A 20,600-nucleotide genomic window follows, 5' to 3' on the forward strand; every position below is an offset into this window, starting at 1 on the left:
GCTCTGTGGTGTGCAGTTGTCTGTCCTTCACCCGGGGGCGGTCGTGGAGATATGGCTGCCGCTGGGTCATTTCCGGCTTTCCCTGTTGCAGGGTCTCCATTCGGCTGCCCCTGAAAGGTACTCTCTTCTCTAGGGTGGCAGCCTGTGACTGACCCTGAGCTCTGGCCTGGAGCGAGATGGGAGGTGGGCTCTGTGGGACAACTCCCCCCGCCCCCAGCCATGTCACTCAGGGGCCTGGTCCAGCTGCTATCCACCTGAGGGTCAGCCGCTTGCCGAGCCAGGGAACTTGGAAGGAGGCGTCAAATGCCCTAAGCCGCCACCTCCAGGTGGGGTCGGCCTGGCCAGACCTCAGGAACGGCCCAGGGATCTGCTCATCAGGGCCCAGCCCCACTTCCCCTAGGCCTTGAGCTGAAGACCTGGCTGGGCTCAGTCACCTGTGCCCTGAAAACTCTGGCCCAGGGCCCTGCAGACTCGACTCCCGGGGCCTTCACCTGCTGGGCCTCTGCACTGCCCCTGCCTGCAACTTCGCCTGGCTGGGGCCTCCCTTGTCATCACTGGCCTGCCCTCCTACCCAGGGTCGGGCCCCAAGGCTGCCACCTTGCAGGAGCCTTACCTGCGGTGCCGTCACCCGTACCTCCCCAGGTCCTCCCCAGACCCAGGACCCAGACCAGGCCCAGAGCTCAACCGCTTCAAAAAGGCTCTGGGCAGCTGCTCCTGTGGCCTCAGCACCATCTCCTTTCGCAGAGAGGAATCCAAGGCTTAGGACTGTGTGTGTGCTGTGCCCCTTGTCCTCCTCTGCCACCGAACCAGCTGGGGGTTGGATCAAGGCACTTGGGCTGACCAACTTGGCCAGCGGCAAGAGAGCTGTGGTAGCCCTGGCCTTGGGAGCTCGGCCCGGCTTGCGGGAACAGGAGCTCTGCTCATGGCTGCACCACCAGGCACCCCTGGTGAGACCCAAAGCTAGGAGTGGGAGCGGCAGGAAGGATGGAGCGATCTCCTCCAGCTGGGCTGAGGAAGGAGGGCTTCCTGGGGGAGGTGGTGGAGGAAGAAGCCTTCAAGGAAGAGCAACAGTTTGCTGGGCAGCGGGAAAGAAATTTCTAGAGAAAATCTCAGCAGCGGAGACCGAAAAGAGAGAGGGTGTGTGTAAGGTGCTTGGCGCGGAGGGCGGCGGGCTGGAGAGGCGGGGAGGCCCAGGGAGCCCACCCGCTTGGGATGAGAAGAGACACTGTGGAACCTGGACTCTCCACGGCTCCGCGGAGCTCGGTGGGCGCCACAGCCTCCCGGTACCGGGGAGGGCGGCCGTCGCTCGCGCTCCCGCTGCGGGCCCGGTCTCCGCCAGGCCCCGGCCCCCTGAAGGCGCTCAGATCTCAGTCTTGGCGACAGCGCTGGGGTGAGTTTCGTGCCCGTTTCACGCAGAGGAAGCCACGCTCAGGAGGGAGTCTGCGCCTGTGTCCGGCCCCTGCGGGGCAGAGGGGCGGGGAGCTCAACCCCCTGCAAAACGTCCCGGCGACGCGTGGCTGCCGCGAGATCTGCAAGAGCGTTTTCCACGCTTATGCAGACGAAATTCACTCGGCTGAGATGACGTCCGTTCCCGGAGCAGGCGGACCCTGCGTCAGACCCCCACGCTCTCAACCCGCCCTCTTCGGCCAGAAACCCCGGGCGCGGGCGGGACCTGGCGGGCGCATGCGCGCTGGGCTGGCTGGGCGGGGCCTCTCGTGCCGGGTGAGGGAGCTGTTCCCAGGAACCTGCGCGCGGCCCCGGCGGTGTTTCCTGGGGGCCGCTTGGCGGGTGGACCTGGGCGGTGCGGGGCGGAAGTGGGCGGCTGCGGGACGCGCGCGGAACCTGGCCGAGCTGGAGGGCGCCGGGGAGCGCGGCTCGGGCGGCCCCCGAGGCCCGGCGGAGCGGGCTTCCGGGGCGTCTGCGGCGGCGCCGGGGGAGCGGGCTGGGGATGGGGCGCCTAGCCGGGCGGTGGCCGGGGTCTCGGCCATGTTTGCGGGGCTACAGGACCTGGGCGTGGCCAACGGCGAGGACCTGAAGGAGACCCTGACCAACTGCACGGAGCCGCTCAAGGCCATCGAGCAGTTCCAGGTGGGGCGGCCCCCGGGGCGGGGGGAGCCCAGTGCGAGGGCCGGGCCGCCTGCTTGGGAGTCGGGCCTGGCGGAGGCGCCGGAAGTTTTCCGGCTTTCTGCTGGTGGCTGAGTCCTGTTCTGGGGGTGGAGTCCGGGGCCAGCACCCCTTTGCTGGACGGCTGGGTGGCTTTCGGTGGCTGCGGTTACCTCCAGCACGGCTGGGAACACCTGGGTTCGTGCCTCCCTGTTCTCTCAGGACCTCGGGGTGCCCGGGCGCACTGGGCTGCGTTTGAGGTTTCTCTTGGCTTTCTCAGACAGAGAATGGCGTGCTGCTTCCCTCTCTTCAGTCAGCCCTCCCCTTCTTGGACCTGCACGGGACGCCGCGGCTGGAGTTCCACCAGTCGGTGTTCGATGAGCTGCGGGACAAGCTGCTGGAGCGAGTGTCAGCCATCGCTTCGGAGGGGAAGGCTGAGGAAAGGTGGGTTAGCGGGAGGGGTGGGCAGGTGAGATGTGCAGCAGGCCTCTCAGCCTCGGATCGACTCAGGGGCATTTATGGTCCTTTTGGCTCCATATCCTTGCTCCCAGAGGTGGCCTGGGCCTGTGTCTGAGTGACCCCTTGACCCATGTGTTCTGCGCGTGGAGGCTTGTCCTGGTAGCTGTTATCTGTGTGGGGACAAGCAGATAGCTGCTGTGATTTGGTGCATCGCTGCACTATCAATCCTGTGAGTTGTTCCAGGTACAAGAAGTTGGAAGACCTTCTGGAGAAGAGCTTTTCTCTGGTGAAGATGCCGTCCCTGCAGCCCGTGGTGATGTGCGTCATGAAGCACTTGCCCAAGGTAGGGCCCTAACCCTAACCCTGATGGCTTGGACCGTCCGCCCACCCTCATGCCCTTGGTTAGTGGAAGTTCCGGTGGCCGCCTAGTTTCGGGAGCTTCCTATGCTGCCTGCCCGCGTGCTGTCCATGGTGAGCTCTGTGCTGGCTTCTCCCACATGAGCCGCGTGGAGACTGAACCTTAGCACTGGAGTTGGGGTGTGGGGCCCTTCCTAGGAAAGAGCTGTTGATATTTAGCATGTCTCCCTGAACCTGCTGGGGCCGGGGAACCAGTCATAGGTGCCCTATGGGGTGGGGCTTACTCGAGGTCGTCTCTGGGGGGCTGAGGCCTATGGGCTTGTCTTGAAGGAGACCCAGGGACACAGGTGCCACTCACAGGCAGCCTGTGGTGTCATGTAGGTTCCTGAGAAAAAACTGAAGCTAGTTATGGCTGACAAGGAGCTGTATCGAGCCTGCGCTGTGGAGGTGAAGCGGCAGATCTGGCAAGACAACCAGGCCCTCTTTGGGGACGAGGTTTCCCCACTGCTGAAGCAGTACATCCTGGAGAAGGAGAGCGCTCTCTTCAGTACAGAGCTCTCTGTCCTGCACAACTTCTTCAGTCCTTCCCCCAAGACCAGGCGCCAGGGCGAGGTGAGGGGACAGGCCGTGTGCAGGGTGGGGCATGGGGATTCCATGGCTAGCCCCTTCAGCTGCTGGGGATCAGCACTCTGCTGCCCTGTGAATGGTTGGGTGGTTCTGCTTCTTGGCTGGGTGGTGGGGGAGGGCTGGCTTGTACAGGTGCTGGAAAGAAAGTTGGTTGTTTTTCTGTTTGTATTTTACTTTTCGTTAAAGTGATTTATGGACAACATTTAAAATCTGCAGAAGGGCCCCTGATGTGAAGTTACAGCATTCCCCCTCCCCTACTTTTTTTTTTTTTTTTTTTTTGAGATGGAGTTTTGCTCTGTTACCCAGGCTGGAATGCAGTGGCGTGATCTTGGCTCCCTGCAAGCTCCGCCTCCCGGGTTCACTCCATTCTCCTGCCTCAGTCTCCCAAGTAGCTGGGACTACAGGCGCCCTCCACCATGCCTGGCTAATTTTTTGTATTTTTAGTAGAGCCGGCATTTCACTGTGTTAGACAGGATGGTCTCTATCTCCTGGTCCCGTGATCTACCTGCCTCAGCCTCCCAAAATGCTGGGATTACAGATGTGAGCCACTGCACCCGGCCCTTTTTGTCTGTTTTTTTTTTGAGAGGAGAGTTTCACTCTCATCACCCAGGCTGAAGTGCAATGGTGTGATCTCGGTTCGCTGCAGCCTCTGCCTCCCAGGTTCAAGCTATTCTTCTGCCTCAGCCACCGCAGTAGCTGGGATTATAGGCATGTGCCATCATGCCCAGCTAATTTTTGTATTTTTAGTATCATCATGTTTGCCAGGCTGGTCTCGAACTTCTGAGCTCAAGTGATACGCCTGCCTTGGCTTCCCAATTTTTTTTTTTTTTTTTTGAGACAGAGTCTCGCTCTGTCACCCAGGCTGGAGTGCAATGGCACAATCTCGGCTCACTGCAACCTCCACCTCCCGGGTTCACGCCATTCTCTTGCCTCAGCCTCCCGAGTAGCTGGGACTACGGGCGCCTGCCACCACGCCCAGCTAATTTTTTGTATTTTTAGTAGAGACGGGGTTTCACCGTGTTAGCCAGGATGGTCTCGATCACCTGACCTTGTGATCCACCCACCTCAGCCTCCCAAAGTGCTGGGATTACAGGCGTGAGCCACTGCACCCGGCCGGCTTCCCAAATTGCTGGGATTATAGGCATGAGTCACTCTGCCTGGCCCTTTTTTTTTTTCTGTTTTTTTTTTTTTTGAGACGGAGTCTTGCTCTGTCACCCAGGCTGGAGTGCAGTGGTGCAATCTCAGCTTATTGCAACTTCTACCTCCTGGGTTGAAGCGATTCTCCTGCCTCAGCCTCCCGAGTAGCTGGGACTACAGACGCGTGCCACCAAGCCTGGCTAATTTTTTATATTTTTAGTAGAGACGGGGTTTCATTGTGTTAGCCAGGATGGTCTCGATGATCTCCTGAACTCGTGATCCACCTGCCTCTGCCTCCCAAAGTGCTGGGATTACAGGCGTGAGCCACCGAGCCCGGCTTTTTTTCTTTTTATTCTTTTTTAAGTGACAGGGTCTCACTCTGTTGCACAGGCTGGAGTGTAGTGGCGTGATCACGGCCCACTGCAGCTTTGACCTCCTGAGCTAAAGCGATCTTCCTGAGTAGCTGGGACCACAGGCACATGCCACCACACTTGGGCTAATTAAAAAAAATTTTTTTTTGTAGAGATAGGGTCTGGCTATGTTGCTCAGGCTGACCTTGAACTCCTGGGCTGAAGCGATCCTCCCACATCAGCCTTCTAAAGTGCTGGGATTATGGACGTGAGGCACCACGCCTAGCCGAGATTTCTTGGGGTTTGTGTTTTTTTTTTTTTTTTTTTGAGACAGGGTCTCACTGTCACCCAGGTTGGAGTACAGTGGCGTGATCATGGCTCACTGCAGCCTCGACCTCCTGGACTCAAGCAATCCTCCTACCTCAGTCTCCTAAGTAGCTGGGACCACCGGTGTGTGACACCATGCCTGGCTAATTTATATATTTTTTGTAGAGGTGGTGTTTCGCTGTGTTGCCCAGGCTGGTCTCGAACTCCTGGGCTCAAGTAATCTGCACACCTCGGCCTCCTGAAGTGCTGGGATTATAGGTGTGAGCAACCGCAACTGGTTGTGAGATTTTTTAATTAGCCAATTTTTTTTTTTTTGAGACAGAGTCTTGCTCTGTCACCCAGACTGGAGTGCAGTGCCTTGATCTCGGCTCACTGCAACCTCTGCCTCCTGAGTTCAAGCGATTCTCCTGGCTCGGCCTCTTGAGTAGCTGAGACTACAGGTGCACCCCACCATGCCTGGCTAATTTTTGTATTTTTTTGTTTAGTACAGACAGGGTTTCACCATGTTGACCAGGCTGGTCTCGAACTCCTGACCTCAGGTGACCCGCCCGCCTTGGCCTCCCAAAGTTCTGGGATTACAAGTGTGGGCTACTGCACCTGGCCCTAACCAACTTTAAACTAGCACCGTTCAGTGGAAAAAGGGAACTATAAGTTAAGATTTTTCAGTATCCACATTAAGAAAAAAAAAGTGACATCAACTTCATTAATGTTTTCTTTGGTCCAGTATATCCAAAATATTATCTTTCAGCGTGTAATTCATGCGAAACATTGGGCTAGGTACAGTGGCTCACGCCTGTACTCCTAGTACTTTGGGAGGTGGAGGCGGGAGGATCGCTTGAGCTTAGTAGTTAAAGACCAAAGGGAGACCTTGTTTCTACAAGAAAAAAAGTTTAGCTAAGCATGGTGGTACATACCTGTTGTCTCAACTACTCAGGAGGCCGAAGCAGGATTGCTTAGGCCCCGGATATTGAGGCTGCAGTGAGGTATGATTGAGCCACTGCACTCCAACCTGGGCGACAGAGTGAGAGACCCTGTCTCAAAAGGAAAAAAAAATATTGAGCTATAATGCTTTTTGCGGGAGGATCACTAAGATTTGAAACCTGGTGAGTCTTTCACGTTTAGAGCCCATCTGAACTACTGCACTTCAAATGCTGAGCGGTTAGTGTGGCTCTGGGTTCCCTTCGGGCCGTGGTTCCTGACCACGTGCACAGGCAGCAGCAGGCTTGTTGGGGGTGGCTAGTGCCACCTCTGTCCTCCCTTCCCTGTTTGTTTATTTCCAGTTAGGTCCTCCATGGGCCTGATTCTTGTTCCATTGCTGTCAGACAGAGCCCTTGGACCTCTCTGCTAACTGTGGGGTGCTCTGCATTTCCCAGGCCTTCCTCCTATTCCCTGTGTCTTCTGGTGACTTGGTGCTGCCTATACTGATTCTGTCTGTGAGGGACTTGCCTGGTTAGCTTAGTCCTAGGTTGATTCTCTTTTATTTTTATTTTATATATTTTATTTTTATTTTTATTTATTTATTTATTTATTTTTTCGAGACGGAGTCTCGCTCTGTCGCCCAGGCTGGAGTGCAGTGGCGCAATCTCGGCTCACTGCAAGCTCCTCCTCCCGGGTTCACGCCATTCTCCTGCCTCAGCCTCTCCGAGTAGCTGGGACTACAGGTGCCCGCCACCACGCCCGGCTAACTTTTTGTATTTTTAGTAGAGACGGGATTTCACCGTGGTCTCGATCTCCTGACCTCGTGATCCGCCCGCCTCAGCCTCCCATAAGTGCTGGGATTACAAGCGTGAGCCACCGTGCCGGGCCTATTATTTTATTTTATATATATATATATATATATATATATATATATAATTTTATTATTTTTTAAATTTATTATATTTTTATTATTATTTATTATTATTATTTTTTTGAGACAGGGTCTTGCTCTGTCGCCCAGGCTGGAGTGCAGTGGCACGATCTCGGCTCACTGCAAGCTCCGCCTCCCAGGTTCACTCCATTCTCCTGCCTCAGCCTTCCAAGTAGCTGGGACTACAGGCGACTGCCACCACGCCCGGCTAATTTTTTGTATTTTTTTTTTTTTTTAGTAGAGACGGGGTTTCACCGTGTTAGCCAGGATGGTCTTCATCTCCTGACCTTGTGATCCACCCGCTTCGGCCTCCCAAAGTGCTGGCATTATAGGCGTGAACCACCGCACCCGGCCTATTTCTATTTTTATTTATTTATTTTATTTTATTTTATTTCTGAGACAGAATCTCGCTCTGTTGCCCAGGCTGGAGTGCAGTGGCGCAATCTCGGCTCACGGCAAGCTCCGCCTCCTGAGTTCACTCCATTCTCCTGCCTCAGCCTCCCTAGTAGCTGGGACTACAGGCGCCCACCACCATGCCCAGCTATTTTTTTTTGTATTTTTAGTAGAGGCAGGGTTTCACCATGTTAGCCAGGATGGTCTCGATCTCCTGACCTCGTGATCCACCCGCCTTGGCCTCCCAAAGTGCTGGGATTATGGGTGTGAGCCACTGAGCCCGATGGGTGTGAGCCACTGGGCCCGGCTATTTTATTTTATTAATTTTTTTAATTTTAAAAATTTATTTAATTTTTATTTTTTATTTATTTTATTTTAATTTAATTTTATATTTTGTTTTATTTTATTTTATTTTATTTTACTTTTTTAAGATGTAGTCTCCTTCTGTTGCCCAGGCTGGAGTGCAGTGGCGTGATCTCTCTCGGCTCACTACAACCTCAGTCTCCCAGGTTCAAGTGATTCTCCTGCCCCAACTTCCCGAGTAGCTGGGATTACAGGCGCCCACCACCACGCCCGACTAATGTTTGTATTTTTAGTAGAGATGGGGTTTCACCATGTTGGCCAGGCTGTTCTTGAACTCCTGGCCTCAGGTAATCCACCCACCTTGGCCTCCTAATTTGCTGCAATTACAGGCATGAGCCACCGTACCCAGCCTGATTCTCTTTTAAAAAGTTAAATTAGGCCAGGTGTGGTGGCTCATGCCTGTAATCCCAGCACTTTGGGAGGCCGAGGTGGGCGGATCACGAGGTCAGGAAATTGAGACCACGGTGAAACCCCGTCTCTACTAAAAATACAAAAAATTAGCCGGGCGTGGTGGTGGGCGCCTGTAGTCCCAGCTACTTGGGAGGCTGAGGCAGGAGAATGGCGTGAACCCAGGAGGCGGAGCTTGCAGTGAGCCGAGATTGCGCCACTGCGCTCCAGCCTGGGCGACAGAGCGAGACTCTGTCTCAAAAAAAAAAAAAAAAAAAGAAAAAGTTAAATTAGTCCAGGCGTGGTGGCTCACACCTATAATCCCAGCAGCACTTTGGGAGGCTGAGGTGGGTGGATCACAAGGTCAGGAGTTCGAGACCAGCCTGACCAACATGGTAAAAACCCATCTCTACTAAAAATACAAAAATTAACCAGACGTGGTGGTATGCACCTGTAATCCCAGCTACTCAAGAGGCTGAGGCAGGAGAATCACTTCAACCCGGGAGGCGGAGGTTGCAGTGAGCCAAGATTGTGCCACTGTACTAGGCAACAGAGTGAGACTCAGTTGCAAAAAAAAAAAAAAAAAAAGCTGGGCGCAGTGGCTCACGCCCGTAATTCCTGCACTTTGGGAGGTCAAGGTGGATGGATCATGAGGTCAGGAGATCGAGACCATCCTGGCTAACATGGTGAAACCCCATCTACTAAAAATACGAAAAATTAAGCCAGGTGTGGTGGTGGGTACCTGTAGTCCTAGCTGCTCGGGAGGCTGAGGCAGGAGAATGTCGTGAATCCGGGAGGCGGAGCTTGCAGTGAGCTGAGATCGCGCCACTGCACTCCAGCCTGGGTGACAGCGCGACTTGGTTCCCAAAAAAAAAAAAGTTAAACTGGGTCAGATGTGTGGCTCACACCTGCAATCCTAGCACTTTGGGAGGCCGAGGCGGGTGCATCACCTGAGCTCAGAAGTTCAAGACCAGCCCGGGCAACATGGTGAAACCCCGTCTCTACTACAATACAAAAAATTAGTCAGGCGTGGCGGCCAGTGCCTGTAATCCCAACTTCTTAGGAGGCTGAGACAGGAGAATAGCTTGAATCCGGGAGGTGGAGGTTGCAGTGAACCGAGATCTTGCCATTGCACTCTAGCCTGGGTGACAGCGCAAGACTCCGTCTCTAAAAAAGAAAAAAAAAATTGGTTGGGTGTAGGGACCAGCCCCACAGGGTCGGTGGGTTTTTTCTCCCCGTGTGCAGAGATGAGAGATTGTAGAAGTAAAGACACAAGACAAAGATAAAAGACAGCTGGGCCCAGGGGACCATTACCACCAAGACGTGGAGACTGGTAGTGGCCCCGAATGCCAGGCTGCTCTGATATTTATTGGATACAAGACAAAGGGGCAGGGTAAGGAGTGTGAGCCATCTCCAGTGATAGGTAAGGTCACATGGGTCACGTGTCCACTGGACAGGGGGCCCTTCCCTGCCTGGCAGCCTAGGCAGAGAGAGAGGAGAGAGAGAAACAGTTTATGCCATTATTTTTGCATATCAGAGACTTTCAGTACTTTCACTAATTTTGCTACTGCTATCTAAAAGGCAGAGCCAGGTGTACAGGATGGAACATGAAGGTGGACTAGGAGCGTGACCACTGCAGCACAGCATCACAGGGAGACGGTTAGGCCTCCGGATAACTGTGGGCGGGTCTGACTGATGTCAGGCCCTCAAGAGGTGGAGGAGCAGAGTCTTCTCTAAACTCCCCCAGGGAGACTCCCTTTCCCTGTCTGCTAAGTAGCAGGTGTTTTTCCTTGACACTGACGCTACCTCTAGATCACGGTCCGCTTGGCAACAGGCGTTTTCCCAGACGCTGGCGTTACCGCTAGACCAAGGAGCCCTCTAGTGGCCCTGTCTGGGTGTAACAGAAGGCTTGAACTCTTGTCTTCTGATCACTTCTATGTCCCCTCAGCTCCTATCTCTATATGGCCTGGTTTTTCCTAGATTATGATTGTAGAGCGAGGATTATTATAATACTGGAATAAAGAATAATTTCTACAAGCTAATAATTAATATTCAAATATAATCATATCTATGATCTGTAGTATAACTATTCTTATGTATTTTATTACACCGGAACAGCTTGTGCTCTCGGTCTCTTGCCTCGGCACCTGGGTGGCTTGCCGCCCACAGTTGGGTGTCCTGGCATGCAATTGTAGTCCCAGCTGCTTGGGAGGCTGAGGCACGAGGATCACTTGAGCCCAGGAGGTCAGGGCTGCAGTCAGCCACAGTTGCACCAGTGCACTTGAGCCTGGGCAACAGAGCAAGGCCTTGTCTCAAAAAAAGTAATAAAAAAAATAAAAATAACAGAACCTGCTACCATCAGACTGGGTGCCAATATTTAATGAGAGGAGGGAATGTTTTCTGCCAAAAAGTAGGAAGGACAGATGTCCGGAGAGAGGGCCGCGCTGTCGCTAGGTGTGACGTCCCTGTGTCTGTGGTGGAGCCCAGGAGGGTCCTGGGGCCTGACGGTGCTTCTTGCTGCAGGTGGTGCAGCGGCTGACGCAGATGGTGGGGAAGAACGTGAAGCTGTATGACATGGTGCTGCAGTTTCTGCGCACGCTCTTTCTGCGCACGCGGAATGTGCACTACTGCACGCTTCGGGCTGAGCTGCTCATGTCCCTGCACGACCTGGACGTGGGTGAGATCTGCACCGTGGACCCGTGCCACAAGGTAGCACTGCCCTCCCTCCTTCCCCCTGCCCTCCTGAGGGTAGCACTGCCCTCCCTCCCTCCTTCCCCCCCACTCCCCAGCCCTCCCTCCTCCCCCCCACTCTCCTGAAGGTAGCGCTGCCCTCCCTCCCTCCTTCCCCCTGGCCCTCCTGGCTCCTCTCCTCTCTGTGGGTTTGGCTGGGCTGGGGACCACCTGGGCGCCCTTCTCTCCCAAGCCTGTTTCCTGGGCTATGGTCTTTCTGTCCTGTGTGCTGGCCCTTTGGCTCCTCTCCAGACCCTGATGGGGGAAGGAGGCTAGTCCCCTGCATCTGAGCCAGAGACCTGGCCGTTCCCGGGGACTCCCTTGCCCCATCCAGCCCTTTCTCTGTTCCTGAGGGCTGTATGACCTATGGGCTGGACCTTGACCATTGCCCCAGCTTCCTCCCATCTTTCCCCCTGGCCCATGGCCCTCCCCTTCCCCAGAACCCTGGGGGCTGCTTGCTGGCCAGGTCCCGGGTGCTCTAGGAATGGGGTGTCCCTTCATACGGACCCTCCAGCCCCGGGACCATCTTTCCGGGACTCTGGAGTCACCCTCCGAGGCTTCCATTGTTTGGAGTGCTGCAGTGGCCACCCCCATACTCAGGGTGCCATGAGAGAGTCCCTTTTTGGAAAGAAACATCATCACTTTCTCCACCGCTGTCCTGACGCTGCTGCTTTGGCCAGGAGGTGTGGGGAACACTGCACCATCAGGATGACTGGTGCCCGCTGCCCCCTCAAAGCAGCTATGATTGAACAAGAGGCCAGGGCCTGGGGCTGTGTTTGGGGCCTGGGTCTCTGGTCGTCCTGGGAGGTTTGGGCTGGTCCCGACCGTGCTTCCTCCTTGCAGTTCACCTGGTGCCTGGACGCCTGCATCCGAGAGCGGTTCGTGGACAGCAAGAGGGCGCGGGAGCTGCAGGGGTTTCTCGATGGAGTCAAGAAGGGCCAGGAGCAGGTGCTGGGGTGAGGGTCAGCTCCACGAGGCCTCTGCCCCTCAGGGCCCTGTGCGAATCCGGTCTGCGCTCGCCGTGTTTTGTCGTGGGTAGCAGGCGTTTATTCCCGGATGTTGCTTTTTCTTTTGTTTTTTTCGAGACAGAGTCTCGTTCTGTAGCCCAGGATGGAGTGCAATGGTGCAATCTCTGCTCACTGCAACCTCCGCCTCCCAGGCTTAAGCCATTCTCCTGCCTCAGCCTCCCAAGTAGCTGGGATTACAGGCACGCGCCACTGCGCCCAGGTAATTTTTGTGTTTTTTAGTAGAGACAGGGTTTCGCCATGTTGGCCAGGCTGGTCTTGAACTCCTGACCTCAGGTGATCCACCCGCCTCAGCCTTCCAAAGTGTTGGGATTACAGGCATGCGCCACCGTGCCTGGCCTGGATGTTTCAATAGAGCTATGCCGGGCACTGCTGGCCCACAGCTTAGGGACATGGTTGTTGGGATGTGTGTGGGTAGCAAAGTCTCCCTCCTCAATTCTGCATTCTGGAGCCGGGCCCAGGGGCTGGGGTCTGGTGTCTGCAGCGGCGTGGGGTCAGCCTCTGAGCTGAGGGGCATCTACTGGCATTTGCTTTCCAGCATCCTCTGGCTGGTGTATAGACACAGTGCTGCTTGGCCCTGCCTTTGCCACTTTTTTCTTTCTTTTTTTTTTTTTTTTTTTTTTTTTTTCTGAGACAAGGTCTCTGTCACCCAGGCTTTAGTGCAGTGGTACAGTCTCCCTCAACCTCCTGGGCATTGATTCTGCTGTCTCAGCCTCCCGAAGTGCTGGGATTACAGGCACACACCGCTGCGCCTGGCCGATTTTTGTTATCTTTAGTAGAGATGGGATTTCACCACCTTGCCCAGGCTGGTCTCAAACAAGCAATCCACCAGCCTCAGCATCCCGAAGTGCTGGGATTACAGGCGTGAGCCACCACACCCAGCCTTTTTTTTGTTTGTTTTTTTAACTTTTTAATTTGAAAGATCTTTGAATATGTTAAGGACAAATTGCAAACCTTAAGCTTTTTTTTTTTTTGAGACGGAGACTCGCCCTCTTGCCCAGGCTGGAGTGCAGTGGCGCGATCCTTACTCACTGCAAGCTCTGCCTCCCGGGTTCAAGTGATTCTCCTGCCTCAGCCTCCCGAGTAGCTGGGACTACAGGCACCCGCCACCACACCCGGCTAATTTTTTGTATTTTTAGAGATAGGGTTTCACTTTGTTAGCCAGGCTGGTCTCAATCTCCTGACCTGGTGATCCATCCGCCTCGGCTTCCCAAAGTGCTGGGATTACAGGCGTGAGCCACCGCGCCCGGCCATCCTTAAGCTTTTTTTAAGAAACCCAGCATGTGATGGGCACCCACTGCCAGTCCTGAATTCAGCCTAGGCCACCCCTCCTGAGGCCTGTGCCACTGAAGGGAGGGGCAACAGGCGTCACATTAACGCCAAGGCGGCCTCCTTCCAGGGACCTGTCCATGATCCTGTGTGACCCCTTCGCCATCAACACGCTGGCACTGAGCACTGTCAGGCACCTGCAGGAGCTGGTCGGCCAGGAGACACTGCCCAGGGTGAGTGTGGGCTTGGCCAGCAGCTGTTGGGGCCATGTGGCCACCCTGCCGGCCGCTCTGGTGGTCGGGGATGTGGACGGTGGCCCAGATAGAGGCATGTGCTTCCTGGCTGTGAGGCTGGGTTTCACCCCGTGTGCGGGGCTGGTGATCGCAGTCGTGTGGTCCTGGCCATGGGCACCAGACACCCTCCTGAGTAACGAGTAGGGTCAGAGGAGCTCCATGGCCAGGACACAGCTGCCTGGGAGAGGCACTGAGCCCATCTTCCCTACAGGACAGCCCCGACCTCCTGCTGCTGCTCCGGCTGCTGGCGCTGGGCCAGGGAGCCTGGGACATGATCGACAGCCAGGTCTTCAAGGAGCCCAAGATGGTAACGAGCCTCCTGTGGGGGCTGCCAATTTCCCACGAGGGGTTGTGGGCTGGAAGTGGGGTGGAGGGGGAGGTGCTAGCAAGGTGATTGTGGAGGCCCCTTTGGTCCCAAAGATTCCTGCCTGGAGGTGCCCACCTTCCTTTTGGGAAAATGCCCACCAGGGGAGTTCTGGGGTGTCTCCGTGGACCATGGCTGGTTCTGGGGTGTCTCCATGGACCGTGGCTGGTTCTGGGGTGTCTCCGTGGACCGTGGCTGGCTGGTTCTGGGGTGTCTCTGTGGACAGTGGCTGGTTCTGGAGTGTCTCCGTGGACCGTGGCTGGTTCTGGGGTGTCTCTGTGGACAGTGGCTGGTTCTGGGGGTGTCTCCATGGACAGTGGCTGGTTCTGGGGTGTCTCCGTGGACCATGGCTGGTTCTGGGGTATCTCTGTGGACCATGGCTGGCCATAGGTGGTGACTACTCCATGTGGGTCCAGACCCAGAAGGGGGTTTGAGGAGATGGCCTGGGTGGGGGACTCGGGAGGTGGAAAGAGGGACCTGGAGACCTGGAGAGGAGGGAGGGTTGGTGAGGTATTTGGGGGAGTGGGAGGGCCAGGGGCAGGGTGTGTGTCACGTCAGGGTGGGGTGGGGCGGGGCCCGGGCCCGCTCATGGCCTCCCTCCTTGTAGGAGGTGGAGCTCATCACCAGGTTCCTGCCGATGCTCATGTCCTTCCTGGTGGATGACTACACTTTCAATGTGGACCAGAAACTTCCGGCTGAGGAGAAAGCCCCAGTCTCATATCCAAACACCCTTCCTGAAAGTTTCACTAAGTACGGGCTGTGGGGCCATGGTGCAGGGGTGGCCGTGGTGCAAGGGTGGCCGTGGTGCAGGGGTGGCCGTGGTGCAGGGGTGGCCGTGGCGCAGGGATGGCACTGTTGCCCAGGGGGCTGCCTCGGGTGGGCAGGGGTCGGTGTGGGGGCTGAGGTGGGGCTGATGGCGCCCTGGGCACAGGTTTCTGCAGGAGCAGCGCATGGCCTGCGAGGTGGGGCTGTACTACGTCCTGCACATCACCAAGCAGAGGAACAAGAATGCGCTCCTCCGCCTGCTGCCGGGGCTGGGTAAGTCCTGACGGGCGGTGCCTGGCTGTGCCTTCCCTGCGGCAGCTGCCGCATGCAATCCTGCCCCGGGTGCAGGCCCCAGGGCCCCCAGGAGCTGCCCTGTCTCCCGAGCCTACCTCCAACTTTGCTAGCTTTGTTTTCACTTTTTTTTTTTTTTTTTTTTTTTGAGATGGAGTCTTAATCTGTCGCCCAGGCTGGAGTGCAGTGGTGCGACCTCAGCTCACTGCAGCCCCTGCCTCGCAGGTTCAAGTGATTTCTCGTGCCTCACCCTCCTGAGTAGCTGGGATTACAGGCGCGTGCCACCACGCCAGGCTAATTTTTGTATTTTTAATAGAGACGGGGTTTCTCCATGTTGGTTGGGCTGGTCTTGAACTCCTGACTTCCGCCCGCCTCAGCCTCCCAAAGTGCTGGGATGACAGGCGTGAGCCACCGCTCCCAGCCTCGTTTTCACTTTTACTTTTGTCTGTAGTTTACTAGGAAAGGGAGAGGAAGTTCAGCTTTGTGCTTTCCCACAAAAAGGTGATGCAAGAGCTGTCTTTATTTCCTCCTAACTGGAGAGGGGTTTGGGACCTCTTAGGTGCTCAGAGGATGGAGCAAAGGGGAGGGAGAGAGATCCCCTGTCCCAGTTGCCCACCCCAGGTGGTGACAGGCCCACTTCCTCCTGGGGGCCTTGACGGGGGAGGGGTTGTTGCAAGCCAGGAAGAAGAGGAAGGGTCCAAATGGGCGCCTTCAAAAGTAGAGCTGCAGGTCCCATGGGAGACGGGGCCTCCTTAGCCTGCTGCGGGTCCCATGGGAGACGGGGCCTCTTTAGCCTTGCGGTACCCACTGTGACACAGACCCTGGGCTCTTCCTTGCTGACTCAGGCCTTGTCTGGGGTTTGCTGTCTTAGTCCACATTATGCTGCTGTAACAGAGACTTGAGACTGAGTAGTGTAGAAAGGGCAGGGACGGCCGGGCACGGTGGCTCAGGCCTGTCATCCCAGTGCTTTGGGAGGCTGAGGCGGGCGGATCACGAGGTCAGGAGTTCGAGACCAGTCTGGCCAACATGGTGAAACCCTGTCTCTACTAAAAAAAATACAAAAATTGGTCGGACACGGTGGTGGGTGCCTGTAATCTCAGCTACTTGGGAGGCTGAGGCAGGAGAATCCCTTGAACCTGGGAAGTGGAGGTTGCAGTGAGTGGAGATCGCACTGTTGCACTCCAGCCTGGGCGACAGAGTGAGACTCCGTCTCAAAAAAAACAAAGAGCAGGGACTTCTCCCAGTTCTGCGGGCTGAGATGGGAAGTCCAAGGTCAAGGGGCCTGCATGTGGCCGGGGCTTTTTGCTGTGTCATCCCATGGTGGAAGGCAGAGAGGGCAAGAGAGCACGGGCAGGGGAGACACAGACACAGACCGAGATGAGAGACAGAGACACACAGACCGAGATGAGAGACACAGAGAGATGAGAGACAGAGATGACAGATGAGAGACACAGGACAGAGACAGATGAGAGACAGAGCTAGAGATGAGACATAGACAGACGGAGACAGAGAAGGGGGCCAAACTTACCCTTTTATCAGGAGCCCACTCCTGTGCTAACAGTGAGAACGCTTTGGTGAGGACGGAGCCCTCACAACCTCAGCAGTGTTGCGTTGGGGATCAGGTTTCCGATGGTGAACTTGGGGACACGTCCACAGCACGGCACGTGCCTAGTGTGTTTCTCGGTGGCTGGTGTGTTTGAGGGCGGTGCGTGCATGCGTTTTCCAGCTTTCCTTGTGGAGGAAGTTACCTGTGGGTATTAACCTGTCCCCAGCCACTCTCTCACTGAGCTTGGGTCGCCTGGGCCTGGGTTTCCTGTTGTTGCTTGAACAAATGACCATAGACAGTGGCATTAGACGGCGCAGGCAGACATGACCCCCTGGGCTTCTGCGGGCGCCAACACTGCCGCTCCTTCTGGAGGCTCAAGGAGGCTCTTGAGGGCATTGGGACATCGTGCTGCCGGCTGCCGGCCGCCGGGCAGAGCCGGTTTGTTTATTTTTTGAGACTTCCGGGAACATAGTTATAAATAACTTTGATTTGCCTTGGCCTGCCCACTGCAGTACAGTCACGTGTCATAACATTCTGTCCACCGTGGACCACATATACGACCACACGGTCACATAAGCTGACAATACTGTATTTTTACTCCACTTTCTCTATTTAGATACACAATCAGTTACCGTTGTGTCCCAGCGGCCTCTGGTACTCGGTACAGCCACGTGCTGTGCAGGTGTGTAGCTCAGGGGCACGAGGCCATGGCCCAGCCAAGTGTGCAGTGCGTGGCACCTTCTGGATTTGTGTCAGTCACTCTGGAGTTTGCACAATGACAGACTCACCCGGGAGGCTTTCCGTGTGCTTCTGTTTCTTCCTCTCATTTGATTGTGGCTAGAAACAGGCTGGGAACCAGAAGTGCGGCTTCTCGGAGTATGTGGCTGCCCCACAGGCTGGGATGTGCATTTTCAGTCCCATTTGGGGAGAGCATGCTTGCTCTTAAGTTTTTAGTGGGTTCTAGTAAGAATGAATGTTGATTTTTAGAATTCTCTCCTGTTTATTTTTTAACATTTTGTGGTGGGAATTTGTGAAAGAATATAAAGTCAAGAGCATGGTATGGTGAGGACCCAGCACCATCTCCAACCTCCCCGGGGTCCGCGTGTGGCTGCCTGTCTCTCAGTGTGATGTCTGGGTGTAAATCTGAGACATCACAGCATGCAGGCTGCAGACGTAGGCATCTCTACGAAAGAAGGATGCCTTTACAGGAGAATCGCTTGAACCTGGGAGGTGGAGGTTGCAGTGAGCTGAGATTGCGCCACTGCACTCCAGCCTGGGTGACAGGGTGAGACTCTTCTCAAAAACATAAAAAACAGTGACCACAGACCATGGGCCACTGTCACATCTGAGCTGGGTTCACTGCTGCTCCTCTGCCAACTGCCTGACAGCGGCTGCACTTCTGCAGGTGTCTCCTGCCTGCTGTGCGGACGGTCCCGTCAGGGTTGGGAATGCAGCTGCCGTCCCTCTCCGGTCTCACGGTCTTGGGTTCCCTGGAGGAATCAGGGCATTTGCCCAGTGGGGCCTTGCTGCTGGATCCCCTGGTCGGGACTGTGTGCCTGCCATGTGTCCCATGGCCACCTGGCCATGTGGCCGGCCAAGGCCCTGTGAGATGTGGCAGGCAGGCACCTGGGGGGCCTGGGACTCCTGGAAATGTTTCTGTCACTCTGTGGGTGCAGGTGGCGCCAGCTGGGTCTGTCCTCGGAAAGGCCCCATCCGGGATACTAGGAAGGCCACCCTCAACCTGTCCGCACACGTCACCTCCACGTGGCCTGGCCACAGCTCCTTCTGGCATCATTCCACAGGCATCAGTCCGCAGGCGGCCGCCCTCCCTCCCTGCAGGGGCCCCGTGTGGGGCGTTGTGCTTGCTCTTGGCAAATGTCTGCCATGCACCGTGGCTTCTGTGCTGCGGTCGGACGTGAGGTGTCTGTGGGCACGCTTGCTGTCTTTGTTGTGTTTTGGTGTCTGGCTTCAGAAAAGAATGTGGAAGAGCTTCATTCTCTTTCCTGTGGCTCAGTGTAGCTGGCAGTCGGGGAGAATTCTCTGCAGCCGGCGCCAGCCCTGTATTTGTTAGGCTTGTTTCTCCTGGGCTCGGCTGCTGGGAAAGGCCTTTTGGGACTGGAGGAGCACCTCATTTTTCTGTCTCCTCCTCCCTCCATCCTCCTCCTGTCCCCGGGCTGCAGCTCTGCTTCCCTGCTGAAGGTCCCACCCCACCGCCTGCCCCCGTCCACCTCCCACCCTCCTCTTCACCTGCTGAGACCCTGTGCCTCTCACCTCAGAACAACCGAGAACTCTCATGTGCGCACCCCCAGAAGTAGGTTCTGAGGTCTCCGAGGACAAAGGTGGCTTCTGGGGTGGGCGGGGTGGGTGGCACTGGGCTGACGCCTGCTGTGTCTGCAGTGGAGACCTTTGGCGACTTGGCCTTTGGCGACATCTTCCTCCACCTGCTCACGGGCAACCTTGCGCTGCTGGCTGACGAATTTGCCCTTGAGGATTTCTGCAGCAGCCTCTTCGATGGCTTCTTCCTCACCGCCTCTCCAAGGTAGGCCTGCTGGGTACCATCCAGCCCGCTCTGTCCTCTCAGCTCTTGTCCGTAGCAGCCTGAGAGGTGGCTGCTGTCCCCAGCCTGGGGCAGAGGGTCCGCGGGCGGGTCTGTTGGGCACCAGGGCTCGCACGTGGCCCTGCAGGGTGCCTGGGCACAGCTGGGGAGGGTCCCAAAGGCTGGCCATGTCCTGTCTCCAGGGGCCTTGGCCACCTGCATCCGGGCTGGGCCTGGGCAGACAGCAGGACCTGCCTCCTGCCCCAGCCCTGCACGGCCTTTTCCAGGAAGGAGAACGTGCACCGGCACGCGCTGCGGCTCCTCATTCACCTGCACCCCAGGGTGGCCCCGTCTAAGCTGGAGGCCTTGCAGAAGGCCCTGGAGCCCACAGGCCAGGTGGGTGCCCGGGGGGGCTGCGTGTGAAGGCACCTGGTCCCTACCAGCCCGTGTGTGCTTGCCAAGCTGCCCTTGCGGTGCCTGTGGTCGGTGGGCACCCACCCCTGTGTGCCCTGGGCCTGCCCATGTGCCTCGCCTGCCCCATGGTGTGGTTCCCCACAGAGCGGAGAGGCAGTGAAGGAGCTTTACTCCCAGCTTGGCGAGAAGCTGGAACAGCTGGACCACCAGAAGCCCAGCCCGGCACAGGCCGTGGAGACGCCGGCCCTGGAGCTGCCCCTCCCCAGCGTGCCCGCCCCTGCCCCGCTCTGAGGGTCCTCCAGACCTGCTCAGGCGCCGGGGCCATGCCGAGTCGCAGCCCTGCTCAGCCAGAAGAGGCTCCCGGACCTGGGTGTACAGGGCAGTCCTTCCCCCCAGGGCTGTGGCTGGGCCTGTCCTGCGGTCATGGCCCCCTGCTTCCTGCTCTTTGGAGCTGGCTCCCGGACCTCGTCTGCCATCCACGCGGTGGCTCCGAGGGCACAGCCTCTCCTTGTACTTTGACAGCTATAGAAAGTGTGCTCATTTTCCGTTTTCCTGGGTTAGGAAAAAACCACCTGTTTTCCAAGGGGAGAGGGCAGGGCCTGAGGGTGGGGGCGGGGCCTCTTCATTGGCCCAGCCTGGCGAAAGCGAGGCTCACTGCTTACTGCCTTGGGGTTGTGGAGATGGACCCGTGACCTCGTGGAGGCTGTGTGGGGGCAGCAGCCTGGCCCGTGCCATGGTGGGTGTCCTGGGGCCTGTGCGGAGGGAGCCACCTCACCCTGCAGCCCAGGTCGCAGGTGTGGCCAGAGCAAGCCCAGGTGCATCTGTGGCCTTGTTTCTCCTTGCCCAGCAGTGCCGCCTTCAGCGGCGTGACGGGGCCAGCTGGACACACGGTGAGATTTTCTCTTATGTAAATAAAAGGCATTTTGGTAAACGTGGAGGCTGAGATATCTCTGTGCCTGCCCTGGGGTTGGATGCAGCTCAGATGGACACAGGCATTCGTGCTATGGAGCCAATA

The 20,600-nt window shown here is 56.6% G+C and overlaps 1 protein-coding gene across 1 annotated transcript; it reads left to right on the forward strand.

Annotated features, from left to right (window-relative positions):
• Positions 1–1,774: 1,774 nt before the first annotated feature.
• NELFB (negative elongation factor complex member B) lies at positions 1,775–20,516 on the forward strand. The gene is made up of 13 exons (XM_030818289.1): positions 1,775–2,088; positions 2,384–2,547; positions 2,806–2,905; positions 3,301–3,531; positions 10,876–11,061; positions 11,926–12,038; positions 13,507–13,609; positions 13,881–13,976; positions 14,641–14,783; positions 14,965–15,071; positions 19,033–19,174; positions 19,459–19,567; positions 19,730–20,516. Exons 1-13 carry the CDS (start codon positions 1,987–1,989, stop codon positions 19,874–19,876), a joined length of 1,743 nt encoding a protein of 580 aa, XP_030674149.1. The 5' UTR covers positions 1,775–1,986; the 3' UTR covers positions 19,877–20,516.
• Positions 20,517–20,600: the final 84 nt, after the last annotated feature.

This window comes from Nomascus leucogenys, chromosome 8 (assembly GCF_006542625.1).
Source record: "Nomascus leucogenys isolate Asia chromosome 8, Asia_NLE_v1, whole genome shotgun sequence".
NCBI lineage: Eukaryota > Metazoa > Chordata > Mammalia > Primates > Hylobatidae > Nomascus > Nomascus leucogenys.

What these genes read in the sequence shown, in the direction of transcription:
- NELFB (XM_030818289.1), top strand. Translation starts at nt 1,987, where the DNA reads ATGTTTGCGGGGCTACAGGACCTGGGCGTGGCCAACGGCGAGGACCTG. An exon ending in GAGGGGAAGGCTGAGGAAAG is followed by an intron (nt 2,548 to 2,805) that starts GTGGGTTAGCGG and finishes GAGTTGTTCCAG; the next exon opens with GTACAAGAAGTTGGAAGACC. An exon ending in CCGCCTGCTGCCGGGGCTGG is followed by an intron (nt 15,072 to 19,032) that starts GTAAGTCCTGAC and finishes CTGTGTCTGCAG; the next exon opens with TGGAGACCTTTGGCGACTTG.